Consider the following 12,844-nt stretch of genomic DNA (forward strand, 5'->3'; position numbering starts at 1 on the left):
CCGTTCCGCAGCTTCCAACTCCAGATACGGATGGTCGCTATAATCCGACTTCCCATACCGAGGCGCCCAGCCGTGCACAGTAGCACCGCCGTACCTCGCGCATCCCGCTCTCGTATTTCCGCAGGTCATCCCAGATGATGGCTTCGTGCGGAGCCTTGTGGCGGACGTCGACGACGATGGCGGGCGCCGCGGCGAGTAGCGACAGATCGAGCTGGTCGACGGAGCATGCGTCTCGTAGAAGTGGTACGGCGCGTCTATGTGCGTCCCGGTGTGCGTCCCGATCGTGAGCGTGTGCACGTTCGCAAACGCGCCCTCGGCGAGCTTGAACGTGTGCTCGGCGGTGTACTTCGGGTGTCCCGGGCAGGTAGGCACCCCGTTGGGCACCAGCGGATGGGTGAGGTCGATGACCCGCCGTTTGAGCGCGAAGTCGAGTGCCGCAGGGTCTCCCATGTGAACGTGAGGGGCTTGGATGTGCTCGGGGCACACAGCGTACATATATAGCCCGGGTCGGTGCCGAGGAGGCTGCAGGTGAATGTTCGGTGGTTCAAAGACATCACGGAGGACAATACGGACGTCGGTCCGGGAGATAGAGTCAACCGTCCACTGACAGACGGCGGCCTATTTTACGGCGTCTTCAGCGACACTTCAGTGTAGCTTGAGTGTAGCCTGGTGATACCTGGAGTAACATGGCACTGACCGGATACAGCCTGGCCGCGCCAAAGAGTGCACCAGGGATGGGATGATGGATTGATAGAGCAAGCACCCGCAAGGTGAACGGGTCGAGGTTTCAAGTCAGTTTCAAGTCTCCTGTTCCGAGCGGCGAGGAGACGGGTAGCCGATGTATCAGCGCCGTAGTCAGATACCAAGAACGTCCACCTGTGTCAAACACTATCACGTTGGCCGCTAATCCCAGGCGAAAACGAGCTGCACAGCTTCGTACGCACCAGACGAGTGTTGTGACTCTTTCGAACATCCCGGATACCAGACAGCATTTGGGAAGTGAGGCAAGTACACACTCCGAGAACCACATTACGAAACACGAGAGTCGCCTCCTGTATAACATGTCATAAGGTCAAAACGCCTGACACTCGGAGGTCCTGATGACAGTATATACCCCATGAGCATAAATCCCATGAAGTGAACAATCTCGGTGGGGAGGGGCAAGCCCTCAGTCGGAACAGGAACTCACATGAATGGATCACCGAGTCCCGCACGTCCGTCTCCAAGCGAAAGCACGCACGGGCGAGCCATCGCATCTGCCGATCTTAAGCGGACCATGTTGACGATCCAGTCACCGTCCTGTATCGCCCCAAGGTTGCTAAGATTCTCCGCGATGATACCTCCAGCACCGAGGATGACCTGATGCACGGCAAAGTCGGCCTCTGCGTGCGGGTCGAGGTGCGTCGGGTCGGGACTGAGGGTGTCGATACCTATGGTCCTGACGCCAGTCGTGATGACGCGCTCGGCCGCCTCGCGATCCAGGTATGGATGTTCGAAGAACGTGTCAGTCCCCCAGTGCCTTGACCAGTCTGTCCGTACCAACAGGATGACACTAGCATCCTCCGAGACATATCTGCGCAGTCTCTCTTCATATGGTTGCAAGTCGCTCCAGACAAATGGCTGTTTGGCGGCTTTGTTCGATACGTCCACTACAACTGCAGAACCAACGAAGCGAGAGAGTGGAACTTCGTCAATGCGCTTCCCGTCTTGTATGAAATGGTAAGGGGCGTCGACGTGGGTGCCAGTGTGTGAGCCCATCGAGATGGACGTAACGTTATTTCCGTCGTGTTCGATGGTCAGAGTTGGGCAGCAGCTGAATATAGGGTCGCCAGGATACACTGGGGTGTTTGGATCAAGAGTTTGCGAGAGGTCTACGTATTCGGCTGGCATGGATCCGACTGTACTGGGCATGAAAGGGGGCGGTAAATATGACAGTCTTAGCTTCAACGAGCGTCGAGCGAACACCAGCAGCAGGAGGAGGAGGAGGAGGAGGAGGAGGAGAGGTGGGGGGTCCATTGTTAGCGGCATTAGCCACCGACCGCAACGGTTACACGGTCAGGTGACCGCAAGACCAACAGACGTGACGCGACGTGACGGACCCCTCCTCCTCCTCCTCCTGCTGCTGCTGCCTCGGGCTGCCTGAACGTGCCAGTTCTCCTCCAGATTGTCACTTTACTACGCGCTGCACAACATTAGCTCGTCATACTACTGTAGTGGGATGTTATTTCCAGATTCAGCGATGGACGAATGCTACACAGACGACACGAAAGCCTCGCAAACGACCACGCAATCTACTCACCGCCTTCTCTACCGAGGCGCACTCTCGCTCCCCGAATCGCACATGGTTCTCGACGGGCTGAGCTTTACAGCCCCTCTTGGAACATCCGCGCTGGCTGCGTCGAAGCTCAACGATGTCAACTTCGACTTATTCAACCATCCTCTCGCGCTCGCGCTCGAAAGTATGCGTGGCAGACCCAGTCTGCATCTTGTGGGCGCTGTCGAGATGCGCAAGCTTTGGGTGGACGAGAAGAGCTCTGGAGTGGTGCAACTGTGAGTACTTGCTGTGCTCTTTTGTCGTCATATATGTATATCCCGCCACGCAGAGACATCCACCCGAAGGCGACACTCAGCCGATTATACTTTGAGAATATATTCTGTCTGGAGCCTTTCACGTCTCCTACCGGACGAAGTGACTACGGAGTACGCGTCAGCCTCAGCGACAGCGGTAAGCACTCGTCCAGCCCCTCTCTTTGCCAACTGGTACCCATACGCACGCAAAGGCGACTCCAGTGCAGAAGACATTATCATCTACGCCCAACTTGAATCCACCTCGTCCGACGTCTTCGACAGCCCCCTCACTCCTCCCTCTACCTCCACCTCTCCCTCACAGCCCATCCGCCTCCTCGTCGCGTGCATCCTCCCTGGCCCGCCACCCATGCCCATCCCCTCGCGCCCGCGTCCAGACGACCCCACACCCCGGATGCCCTCCCTCCCCACTCCCACGACCGCCGCGAAGCGCAAGCGGGACGCGTCCCCCTCTCGCGCGACAAGAAGTCCCGATCCGCGGCAGGGAAGGACAAAGACGGCCCGGACGCGGAGGCACTGCGCAGGGCGCGCGAGACGATGACGCGCCTTCCCAAAGCCATGTCCGCCCCCGCTGTGCCGAAGGCGGGCAGGCAGGTGGAGTTCAAGGTGCCGAGTGTCCCGTCGCGGGCCAGCGCGAAGGTGCGCCAGGCGAGCGTGGACGGGGACGCGTGCGAGAGCCCTGTGGACGCGTTCAACGCTGCGCATGTCGCAGGTGGGGAGTTTGCGACGTTCTCGGCGGACCAGAAGGAGAAGACGAACAAGACGGTGTGTTGATGTTCTCGGTTTGTCAGATGAATCGCTGATCCTTCTCGCAGGTCGTGAAGCAGGCGGTCGTACGCTGTCTCTCGGATCATGCTGTCACGAAGCAGCACCCAGAGTTCCACGACGTGTTCCAGTACATCTATAGAGGGACGTGCTTCGCGTTGGTGCGTGCATGGTTTATCTTCGCCTGATCGCTGAGCTCACTGTGCATCCAGCGGTCACAAATGCGCAGTACACCGGTCGATCTCTGGAGTGTGTACAAGCTCGTGGATTCACATGCAAAGATGTACGTCCCTGCTGGGGAACGTGGGGTTTCATAACAGGCTGCAGGTCATCCGTTTTTGCTGGTCATACAAGTCACCGAAGGTATCATTCACTGTGTACACGTACGGACATTCGAGGCAAGTTGCAATGTATCCTATACTCAAACGCATGCGCATGTACATACGCTCGCAATATGCTTATCCCACTCCATCCGTGCTGCCACGTAGACTCTGGGGACTATGAGATTCAGACAGCCACAACTTCTACATAGCTTCGTGCTATGTCTTGGTTGACACGGGAGAGTGAGCGAAAGGCACATCTGTTAGGGAGGAACCAAGGCATGTAAGTCCGCCGCGCTCACTGGAGCGCCGCTTCCCTTTCAAGTTCGCGCCCGTGCTGCATTCCAATATCCAACCCGATTGACGGGGATGGTCCGCGGGTGTCACCTCAGCGGGCGGTATGCGTGCGGTGTCGGCATGAGTTGAGACAGAAGATGAAGATCTCGTACGACCTCCTGCTGTGTTCGGTGACGAGCTAGTAATATACAGGGTACCTGTACTAGCCGAGACAACGTTCTGTGCTTCATAGTCATGGTTCATCGCACGACCGCGCTACCGCTGACCAGTCGCCCAGATCAGCGCCAGCTGCGACGCAGCCGATCAACGTCAATTGCCGCTTTACTCGCAACAGCGCGCGCATATATATATCCTCGTCAGCATGGAGTACTGACCCCAAAACGCTGCACGCCCTCACCGACATTTCGTACGCAACAGTATGCGCGTAGTCCAAGGTCCCGGAGGCCCTCTCCCAGCGATCCCAGATGACTTGACGATTCCGCAGTTCATGTTGGATGTCGGGCACCTAAACAGACCAAGACTAGGCAAGAATCGGCCATGGATGATTGAGGAGGCCACAGGGAGGGAAGTGGGAGAAGAGGAGGTGAGTGGAACGCGGTTCTTGACCGACCCAGAACACGTGCACGTGAGAGGACAGGGACGTCGACGGCCATCGCCAGGCTCAGTCTGTTCCTCCTCTTCGAGGTTCACACCAAAAATGTCCTACATTCCGCTTTTCAAAATCATCGCGATGGCGGCCTCATGTGCTTTCTGCGAAAGTGGTCGATATTTGTCGTGTGCACTGAGCCAAAGTGGCTACCGTCGTGGCGGTGTCGATAGTGCTAGTACACTGTGCTTGAAGTTAAATATCGAGGACCGGAGCCTCACAAGTATATGACGGGAAGGCGGCTAGTAACTCACATGAATATTGGCTTGTAGCTTCGTTCGCGCACAGACAGTCTTGCGAATGCGCTCAAAACCCGTTGGAACATAGGCGGGTATCGATGTTCTCACTGTACTAATGGTCATTGATGAATGCTCGATTCTGTTCCATATACAGGAGATGAAGATGTTGGTGAGCCATCAGCATTTGTTCAGGGCATAGAGCTCTGGACAACGTCTCTTGCCAGTTTGCGTGTACAGTCCGAACCATGTTGGTATGTTGATTCCCATTTAAGTGATGTTCGTTGCATCTCACTCAAAAGAACTTAATTCTAAGACTTCCCTGTGATGGTCTGGTAAGCTGTCCTTCGACGCCATGCGCCAGATTGTTGTCGACATATATTTTGCAGGGCCGTTCACCGACTGGGAGCTGTCATCAGGTGCGTATATACTGGCCTATGTCAGTCATGAATATTCACTGTGCCTCAATTTCTTTCTAGCACAGCCAACCCTTCGTACAATCATAACGAGCTCGTCCACCAATTGAAGACCACCGACGCCAAGCTTATCTTTGTGCATTTCACCTGTCTCGCGATCGTAGAAGCTGCCGCACGCACGGTCGGGCTCATGCTGGATAGCATTGTCCTAGTTGACAGACCACCGAACGGGAAGTCCTCTTACATGACGGTCCAGGAACTCGTCACGAAGGGCCTGAGCATACCGATAAGCTATACAGAGAGGAAACTCAAATCAGGCGAAGGAAAGACAAAGATCGCGTTTCTGAACTTCTCTAGCGGCACCACCGGGCTTCCGAAGGTTCGTTGCATCTGGAGATGGGCTGTGAGTGACAACTGAAGGTTTCTCGTAGGCTGTGATGGTCCCGCATTACGCGCAGATCGCCAACATCATTCAGTGCGTTGTTTATGCCGAGGGCGATCCTAAGCCATGGGAAGACAAACCCTTCAGACCCGGTCGGATAATATACGCAGGTTTGCCTCTTTTATTCTGTAGTTATGTATAATTGCTGAGAGTCGATCGGTGCTTTGCAGCACTACCATTCTACCGTAAGCTTCCGTGCACTGCGAACGACCCTTGAGACATCCTGACAGATGGCAGACGTATATGGCCTTGCGTTTATCATGCACTTTGGGTTCTTCCTCGGGGTACATCACCAATTTTCTTCGTAGGCTTGCTGTATTGTTGACCGCTACCGCAGATGCCGCTTGTCGTTTCCCAGAAATTCGTCTTCACCGACATGCTCAAGAGTATCGAGCGCTACCGTATCACAACCCTCCCGTACGCGTCATCTCCTAATCGCGTGGACCAAAGCTTGACTTGTTGATCAGCTGCGTGCCTCCTATGGCCGTACTGTTAGTCAAGGTTTGTCGGTGTCCCTCGACGCTCACCACACCCCATTGCTTACCCACAAGTCTTATGTTAGCACCCAGACGTGAAGAAATACGACCTCAGCACCATCCAGTCTGTCATGATTGGGGCCGCCCCCGTTTCGCCCGAACTTCAAGCAGCTGTGGCCAACGTCTTTCCCAAAGCCAGGGTCGGTCAAGCCTTCGGTGAGCTCCTCTCCTCTGCGTCAGGGCTTGTCTCGATTGAACCCCGTGCAGGTATGACAGAGAGCTTCGCAGTGGTAACGCTCCCGCGACATGACCAGAGGGTTGGCACGCTGGGCAGTGCAGGGGTGCTCATTCCCGGCGTCGCCGCGCGCGTCGTCCGCCCGGACGGCACGGACTGTGCGCCGGACGAGCCCGGGCAGTTCCTCGTGAAGGTGCCCTCTCTGGCGCTGGGATACTTGAACAATGAGCAGGCGTGCGTCTCGTCTGTGCTTTGCGACTCGGAACTGACGAGGAGTGTAGGAATAAGGAGACGTTCGTGGACGGGTGGCTGAACACGGGCGACGAGGTGATCGTCAACGACCAGGCCGAGCTGTTCGTCATCGACCGCATCAAGGAGCTCCTGAAAGTGCGAGGCTTCCAGGGTTCGTCGCCAGCTGTACCCGTCCGCTCTGTCATTACTCACTTGCGGACGTCGCGTTCTCTCCAGTCGCTCCCGCGGAACTCGAGGGCTTCATCCTCGACCATCCGGACGTCTCGGACGTCTGCGTGGTCAGTCTGCTCGATGACTTCAACGGTGACCTCCCCCTCGCGTTTGTCGTGCCCACCGCGAGCGCTAAGGAGCGCATGAGCAAGGACCCCGCCGAAGGTGAAAAGATCAAAGCGGCGATCGTCAAGGTATACTGATCGTCTTCAGTGGAACTAGATCGCTGATGATTCGTGCGGCCCTTGCAGTACGTCGCGGATGGCAAGATCTCCTACAAGCAGCTCACTGGCGGCGTCGAGTTCATCGACGTGATCCCGAGGAACCCTAGCGGGAAGCTGCTCAGACGGTTCCTACGCGACAAGGCAAGGAGTGCACACCTGAAGACCAAGGGCGTTAAGGCGAAGCTTTGATGTGGGGGAGCTTTCCGTCTGTAACGGAGACTGTCGCGATACTCGTCGGCGCGCAGGCCGTAGACATTTTTCCAGTATCTATTGGGTGGAGACCATGCTATCAGCTGGTAAAAATCGGGTTTCCTTGGTTAGTGTGCATCACAGTAAGGTCGGCGCGTGTCCCAACTCGGAGAAGGCAGCACTTGAAATTTGCTTACCCAAGGATATTACGGAACCACATTATTGCGTGTATCTGGGTGACTATATGCGGCTCCCTACACGATCTCGGAGGGCTTTTGTTCTGGTTTGCCTCTTCGAAAGGCGAGAGAGGAAGACGGTGTCGCAGAACCCAAACCTCCACGCCGACCGTCACGACATGGGGGCCTCTAAATCCGTACGCATGTGGTCCGCCCATGTCCAAGGAGCCCATACTGCGACCCCGGCCTCGAAACCGCAAGGGAAGTAGCCACGGCCGTCTCCACCGAAGGCGTGTTCGTGCAAGCCGGGGAACATCTCCGGATGCATGTGGTCAAGCGGTCCATGACTACTGAACCCATCTCTCCTGCGGGCGAACATACCGAAGACGAAAGCAGATCTAACTTACCACGTCCGAAATGCTAGGTGCCTTCGCGATGACGCTGGTGGTGGTGGTGGCCGACGGTGTTGTGGTGGCGGAGGCGGCACCACCGACTGGGGTTAAGCTGCGGACCGGGAAATAGAGGAGCTAAGGGTCCGAGGAAAGTTCTCGCGGGACAGACCGTGGTGGTGTAAGACTCCACGAGTCGAACGTAACTTAGCATATACAGGGATCGGTAGATCATCGATTGGCCTGAAAACTAGGCTCTAGTACGAGAGCCTTCAGTCTCACCGAGCAGCGGTAAACTTCAAATGACATGCACCTTTTGGGATTCAAGTTTGCGTCGCCTGTGGACGAGAGCCACGTCGTTCGTTCGTAACACGCGCGGAGGTCTTGTGGTCACACTCGTGCGCAAAGCAGGGCAATTAGGCATTGTATACTGACAAGGTATGGTGTAAGTGTCAAGCCGGTCTGCTACGGGATGAGAAGACACACCAACGCCACGAACTACCACTGCACAGGCATAACACAGTACTGTACATACATACAACGTAGTACTGCACACATTACATACATGGGGCCTCATAGGACAAGACGTCATAAAGGAGTGGAATCGGCATTCGGCCGGTCAACTTCAATGAGTCCTGACTCATTGTTCAAGAATGCGATCCCAACGATTACTGAGAAGACGAAGAAGCATCACGTAAGTAAACATGGGAAAAGTGAAAGTGGGAAGGCATACTGCCTGGGAAAGGAGGTCGAGACATTGACATCGTTCCATAATCGGGGACATACTGATGCTGTCGAGCATGCTGATCCATTGAGCACAGCGCGATCGGACGGCGAACATGGCCTACGCAGACACCGTCCAGTTGGCCTCCAAGCTCGTCAAGCTCGCGGCTGCGTCGTACCGCGGTACGTGAACGAAATTCCTCCACGTCCACGCCCGGGTTGATGAGTCCAACTGCCTCTCCCGCTGCACCCCCGACCAGGAGCTACAACGGGTGAGACGCCGCTACGCCAGGCTTCAACGAACGCGGAGCCACGTCCTACAACATGATGAGTTCCACGTGTAGAGGTGTAACGTCATTGTGAGGTTCAACTCACGGGAAGCATGTCGTTGACGCTCTGTCGACATGGTCGATTCCCGATGATTAGTCGCTCGTACGCGAGGTGACTCGGAAGCTTGATGCCGGCGCGAGAATGGACCCTCATCGTTGTCTCCATCAGTGGGCAGTCTACTCAAAGCGATCGAAGCAGCGCGTAGGAGATCGCGAACGGCGTCCGGACGGCCAGTGCCACGTCCGCCGCGACCCCTGGTCGAGGGCGCGACGTGGGTTGGGCTGGTGGCAATGTGATTGGAAGCTCCGCGACCTCCCCGACTTGACAGTCTTCCTGGGGCCGCCGCTCCGCGTCTTGGTTGTACATGTCGGAGGTCGACGCGTGTGTTAGCTTCTTGCAGTTCCCGGATGTGGCGTAGGACTGTAAACACCATGGTCGAGGACCCTGCACCCCCAGTCGCCACTCGTTCCGTGACAGTCACCGGGGTGGAGAGCCCATTCACGCCTGGCGTGGCTGAACCGGCAATTCGGAATCGCAGAGCACCGTACCCCAAGGTGGTGTGCCCGCCAGCAGCCGCCGCCTTGAGTACCGCAAACTCAACGAAGGCCTTCGTGGACGCAGCCTTGAGCATATTAGCGAACTCGAGTGGGTTGCGAATCTGTTGCCAGCGTCTGTCTACCATCCAAGATGGCAGCGCGGTGTCACGAGGAGAGTAGGAGAGGATGAGGACGTCAGTGGACATGCGGTAAAACGATGCAACACGGGCAGCGATCTCGCGCAAGGTGTGAAGGCGGTTGGAGATAATCCCACGAGCGTGGATGTCGAGCAATCCGCCCCCAAGCCGTGCCAGGTTGATCTCGAGTACATCGGTGACAGCCTGTTGAGGCTCAGGGCGCTGTGCTCTGCGCAATGTAGCGGGTCGGGTACCATGGGCGGTCTCGGCCAAGACTGCGCGAGATAGCATAGCAGAGCGGCCAGCCTGAGTGTTGGCGGACCCGTCGGATGCAGCAGTACTCGACGATAGCACGAGAGGCTCGTACCGTGCTGGTACTGCGGAACAACGTTGTAGGGAGTGCTGATGGACAACATTGGCAAAGCCACTGCGGGGTGCTCCGCTCTCTAGCACTACGTTCCTAGGTGAGCCCGCCGCGGCGACACTTTGTCTGGTGCTGCTGGTGCTGGACAGACTTTGGCGAGTAAGGGATGATGAGCGGGAATGCGAGACTCTCCGCATGCTGGGGCCAGGCTCCTCAGCGTTGGGCACCTGGCGAGATACCGTGGCTGGCGGAGGCGGTGGTGGACTCGCCGTCATCACAAGGCGGTCATGAACAGGCGGTCCGTACGCAGGAGGGGGACGCGGGCTACTAGACCGGTAGCGAGCCTGGGGACGGTCACCGGCTAGGACCAATGAACGGTCCAAGCCGATTCCGCCTTCGTCCACTACGGTGACCGATCGCAGCGCTCGCGTCAGGTCAAGTGCAACTGCTTCACGGTTGGGACCGCGAAGCAGCTGCGCGAGGCTCAACCGCAGCGGTGCTCCATGTATCCACACACCCTCCCCATCTGCGAACAGGCTGTAAGGTTCAGCCACCATACGTCGCGCGAACTGTGCTTCAACTGTGTCGTGAAACACAGAATCGTTTTCGTTCGTTGGTGGGGAAGGTGTGATTGATCGACGCTGAACATCGCCAATCCCAATCGGCGACTCGTTGGTCAGGAAGGCGGGTGGGCGCCATTGAGAGACCGATATCTTGACAATGCGGTCTCCAGTACTGTCGTCGACGTTCTCTTCGCTAGTACGAGCGATAGCTTGATCAACGACGTCGACATGTCTGTTACGCACCCAACAGTCCACTGGCTGGGTTGGGGACACTACAGCTAGCATTGCCATCAGTCCTTCCTCGTCATCTACAACGACCTGGCGGCCATCGTGACCAATATACTGGAGGGCAGCGTCATTCGGCAGGGGGTCATAGGCTGCCCATAGCCAGTGGGCCATGCATGCCCAAGAAGGAATTGATGTCAATGTACATCTGAACTTGCGAACAAGCCTGCTGCCGCAAAAGAAACGGAAAGTCATGGAAGTCTCCATGTTGGAGTCAGGGTGGGGTTTGGAGGGGAAGAGTGGGAGCGGGAGGAGAGGCGGGAACGGGAGGAAGAGAGGCGGAGGAGGAGAGGCGGGAGGAGGAGAGGGAAAGCGGTGGCTCGGAGGAGGAAGAGAGGGAAGGCGGGAGGAGGAAGAGAGGGGAAGCGGGAGGGGAGGCGGAGGGTCCAAAGTGAGTGAGTCTAAGTACCTGGTGAGTCGGAGTCCTAACACCTTCATCTTCCGCGGTCACTGGACGTACTCGACGTCAGACTCATTGATCATGGAAACATTGACAATCCCATGTAAGTCGCTGTATGCACGGTATTCGGTCGAGATCCACGCCAAAGACAGTACTTGGACAGTACTTAATTACGTGCATGAGTAGGCCGTAGCGTCATGATCAGTATTCGCGTCGCGGATGGCTATACTGGCAGAGCGCTCACCGGTGCACCGACGGCGTCGAATCCGTCGACGCAATCCCGAGGAACTCTAGCGGCAACTTGCGGTTAACGCGCTCTTTCTGGTGTAGTCTACGGTCGGCCGCGAGGCCACGCAGCCCCTTGCTGTGCACTCTAGTCATGCAACAAGATGCAAGCAGAGAGTAATATTCACTATGTGCGAAGTCACGGCCCGGCATTGACAGCGTCAGTTGGAAAAACAGGGATTTTCTTTCGAACTTAAGTGAGCCTGTCGATCGCAAGCGGAAGGGATGGAGGCCTGTTAGAAGTTTAGAAAGCATCATGACCTTTGGCAGTCGACAGTGACATTGCGCATCATGCGGAGGGCGGCCAGGGCCTGATGTGCGATGATGTGTTGCATACTCTAGCTAGCAGTGTCTGTCGCAACGCTCGGACGTTAACGAGGGATGTTGATGAATCGATGACCACCGACAATTTGCGACTACAGATCTGCCCCCCCGGGCAGATCGCCGCACGTATGTGACAAGAAGTAAGTAGCCAGTGCACTTCATCAAGGTCTGTGTGTAAACACCAGCATCGACGCGTTTGGCAGCGAGAAAAAGGTAGTTGTCATGTCTCTCTAGTTACTCGCGGAGTAGGTTGCGCGAGCGCAGCGTCATTGATCATTGTCTGGCCTACGTCCCGCGATTATGCATTAGCCTATACGTCGGGGCACATGTTACAATATCTACCATGGGCATCAGTGACTGGAACGTAGCTATTCCTCCGAACATCCTTGTCATGCTGCTTCATTTAGGAAGATTGTACGCCATGATAGGGTTTCCTGACTGGGCTAGCACAGACGCCACCAGGTTCTGGTTCAACTTGATGTCTTCTCCAAAATTCGCATGTTCGACACCGTGTCTGAAAGAATCCGGGTCCGAGTGAATCTGTCTGGGATACTATGAGAAGCGTGCTGCGTGACACTCACTCGGCGCGAAGATGCTCTTGCACGGCATCGTAGACCATTGGCATGTGAGGCGTCTCACACATGGTGCACGACCACAGTCTCGCTTTTCGCAGCTTTGTTAGCTCGAGTGTTTTAGTCTTGACAGTCTCGTCGGCACTCGCTAATCGATACGGCCAAGGAAACGGCCAAGAGCTCACTGTAAGGGTTGCTGATACTGACCGTGTTCCGTGAGCTTCTTGGCAACTCGGATGTGCTTATGTTGCGAAAGCAGAGTATTGTCTCTTGTTTGTATGAAGTCTAGCTCAGTTCCCCATCCCAGAGCACGTAGCCTCGATATCACACTGGTTTGGAACTTCAGTGACGTATAATCAAAAGGTAATGCCCTACGTACTTTTCTAAACACTCATTTATGAGCGCCTGAAGCTCCTGTATGTGTGTACGTTCTTCCTTCTCGGCCCATGTCTGGCATAAAGCTGTG

General features: G+C 56.2%; 7 protein-coding genes across 7 annotated transcripts; 2 read left to right on the forward strand and 5 right to left on the reverse strand.

The window, feature by feature from the left end:
- Positions 1-641: 641 nt before the first annotated feature.
- On the reverse strand, positions 642-1,101 carry B0H18DRAFT_78686 (uncharacterized protein). Its single transcript, XM_048039250.1, has one exon. The coding sequence runs from the start codon at positions 1,061-1,063 to the stop codon at positions 788-790; it is 276 nt and encodes a 91-aa protein (XP_047887389.1). The 5' UTR covers positions 1,064-1,101; the 3' UTR covers positions 642-787.
- A 97-nt stretch (positions 1,102-1,198) lies between these two features.
- Positions 1,199-1,890, reverse strand: B0H18DRAFT_1087414 (putative cyclase; the record flags this gene model as incomplete). Its single annotated transcript, XM_048032165.1, has 2 exons — positions 1,199-1,264; positions 1,285-1,890. The coding sequence occupies 2 exons, from the start codon at positions 1,888-1,890 to the stop codon at positions 1,199-1,201; spliced, it is 672 nt and encodes a 223-aa protein (XP_047887390.1).
- A 349-nt stretch (positions 1,891-2,239) lies between these two features.
- On the forward strand, positions 2,240-3,668 carry B0H18DRAFT_1124556 (uncharacterized protein; the record flags this gene model as incomplete). Its single annotated transcript, XM_048034882.1, has 6 exons — positions 2,240-2,550; positions 2,604-2,725; positions 2,781-2,910; positions 2,964-3,351; positions 3,402-3,512; positions 3,564-3,668. 6 exons carry the CDS (start codon positions 2,240-2,242, stop codon positions 3,666-3,668), a joined length of 1,167 nt encoding a protein of 388 aa, XP_047887391.1.
- A 359-nt stretch (positions 3,669-4,027) lies between these two features.
- On the forward strand, positions 4,028-7,294 carry B0H18DRAFT_1107762 (amp dependent CoA ligase; the record flags this gene model as incomplete). Its single annotated transcript, XM_048032724.1, has 17 exons — positions 4,028-4,551; positions 4,887-4,941; positions 5,008-5,022; positions 5,078-5,104; positions 5,167-5,185; positions 5,240-5,269; positions 5,330-5,645; positions 5,698-5,824; positions 5,885-5,893; positions 5,946-5,992; positions 6,046-6,125; positions 6,176-6,209; positions 6,271-6,400; positions 6,452-6,653; positions 6,701-6,822; positions 6,888-7,075; positions 7,133-7,294. The coding sequence occupies exons 1-17, from the start codon at positions 4,387-4,389 to the stop codon at positions 7,292-7,294; spliced, it is 1,728 nt and encodes a 575-aa protein (XP_047887392.1). The 5' UTR covers positions 4,028-4,386.
- Positions 7,295-8,264: 970 nt separating this feature from the next.
- B0H18DRAFT_1215245 (uncharacterized protein) lies at positions 8,265-9,332 on the reverse strand. The gene is made up of 3 exons (XM_048036626.1): positions 8,958-9,332; positions 8,593-8,899; positions 8,265-8,530 (listed from the first exon to the last, which is right to left on the reverse strand). The coding sequence occupies exons 1-2, from the start codon at positions 8,986-8,988 to the stop codon at positions 8,739-8,741; spliced, it is 192 nt and encodes a 63-aa protein (XP_047887393.1). The 5' UTR covers positions 8,989-9,332; the 3' UTR covers positions 8,265-8,530; positions 8,593-8,738.
- Positions 9,093-10,911, reverse strand: B0H18DRAFT_1124559 (uncharacterized protein; the record flags this gene model as incomplete). Its single annotated transcript, XM_048034883.1, has 2 exons — positions 9,093-9,332; positions 9,394-10,911. The coding sequence occupies 2 exons, from the start codon at positions 10,909-10,911 to the stop codon at positions 9,093-9,095; spliced, it is 1,758 nt and encodes a 585-aa protein (XP_047887394.1).
- A 1,265-nt stretch (positions 10,912-12,176) lies between these two features.
- Positions 12,177-12,608, reverse strand: B0H18DRAFT_1039528 (uncharacterized protein; the record flags this gene model as incomplete). The annotated part of the gene is made up of 3 exons (XM_048030505.1): positions 12,564-12,608; positions 12,388-12,503; positions 12,177-12,320 (listed from the first exon to the last, which is right to left on the reverse strand). Coding segments are annotated over exons 2-3 (173 nt in total), but the record flags the coding sequence as incomplete, so codon positions are not given.
- Positions 12,609-12,844: the final 236 nt, after the last annotated feature.

Source organism: Fomitopsis serialis (assembly GCF_022376445.1).
Source record: "Fomitopsis serialis strain Sig1Antser10 chromosome Unknown B0H18scaffold_127, whole genome shotgun sequence".
Lineage (NCBI taxonomy): Eukaryota > Fungi > Basidiomycota > Agaricomycetes > Polyporales > Fomitopsidaceae > Fomitopsis > Fomitopsis serialis.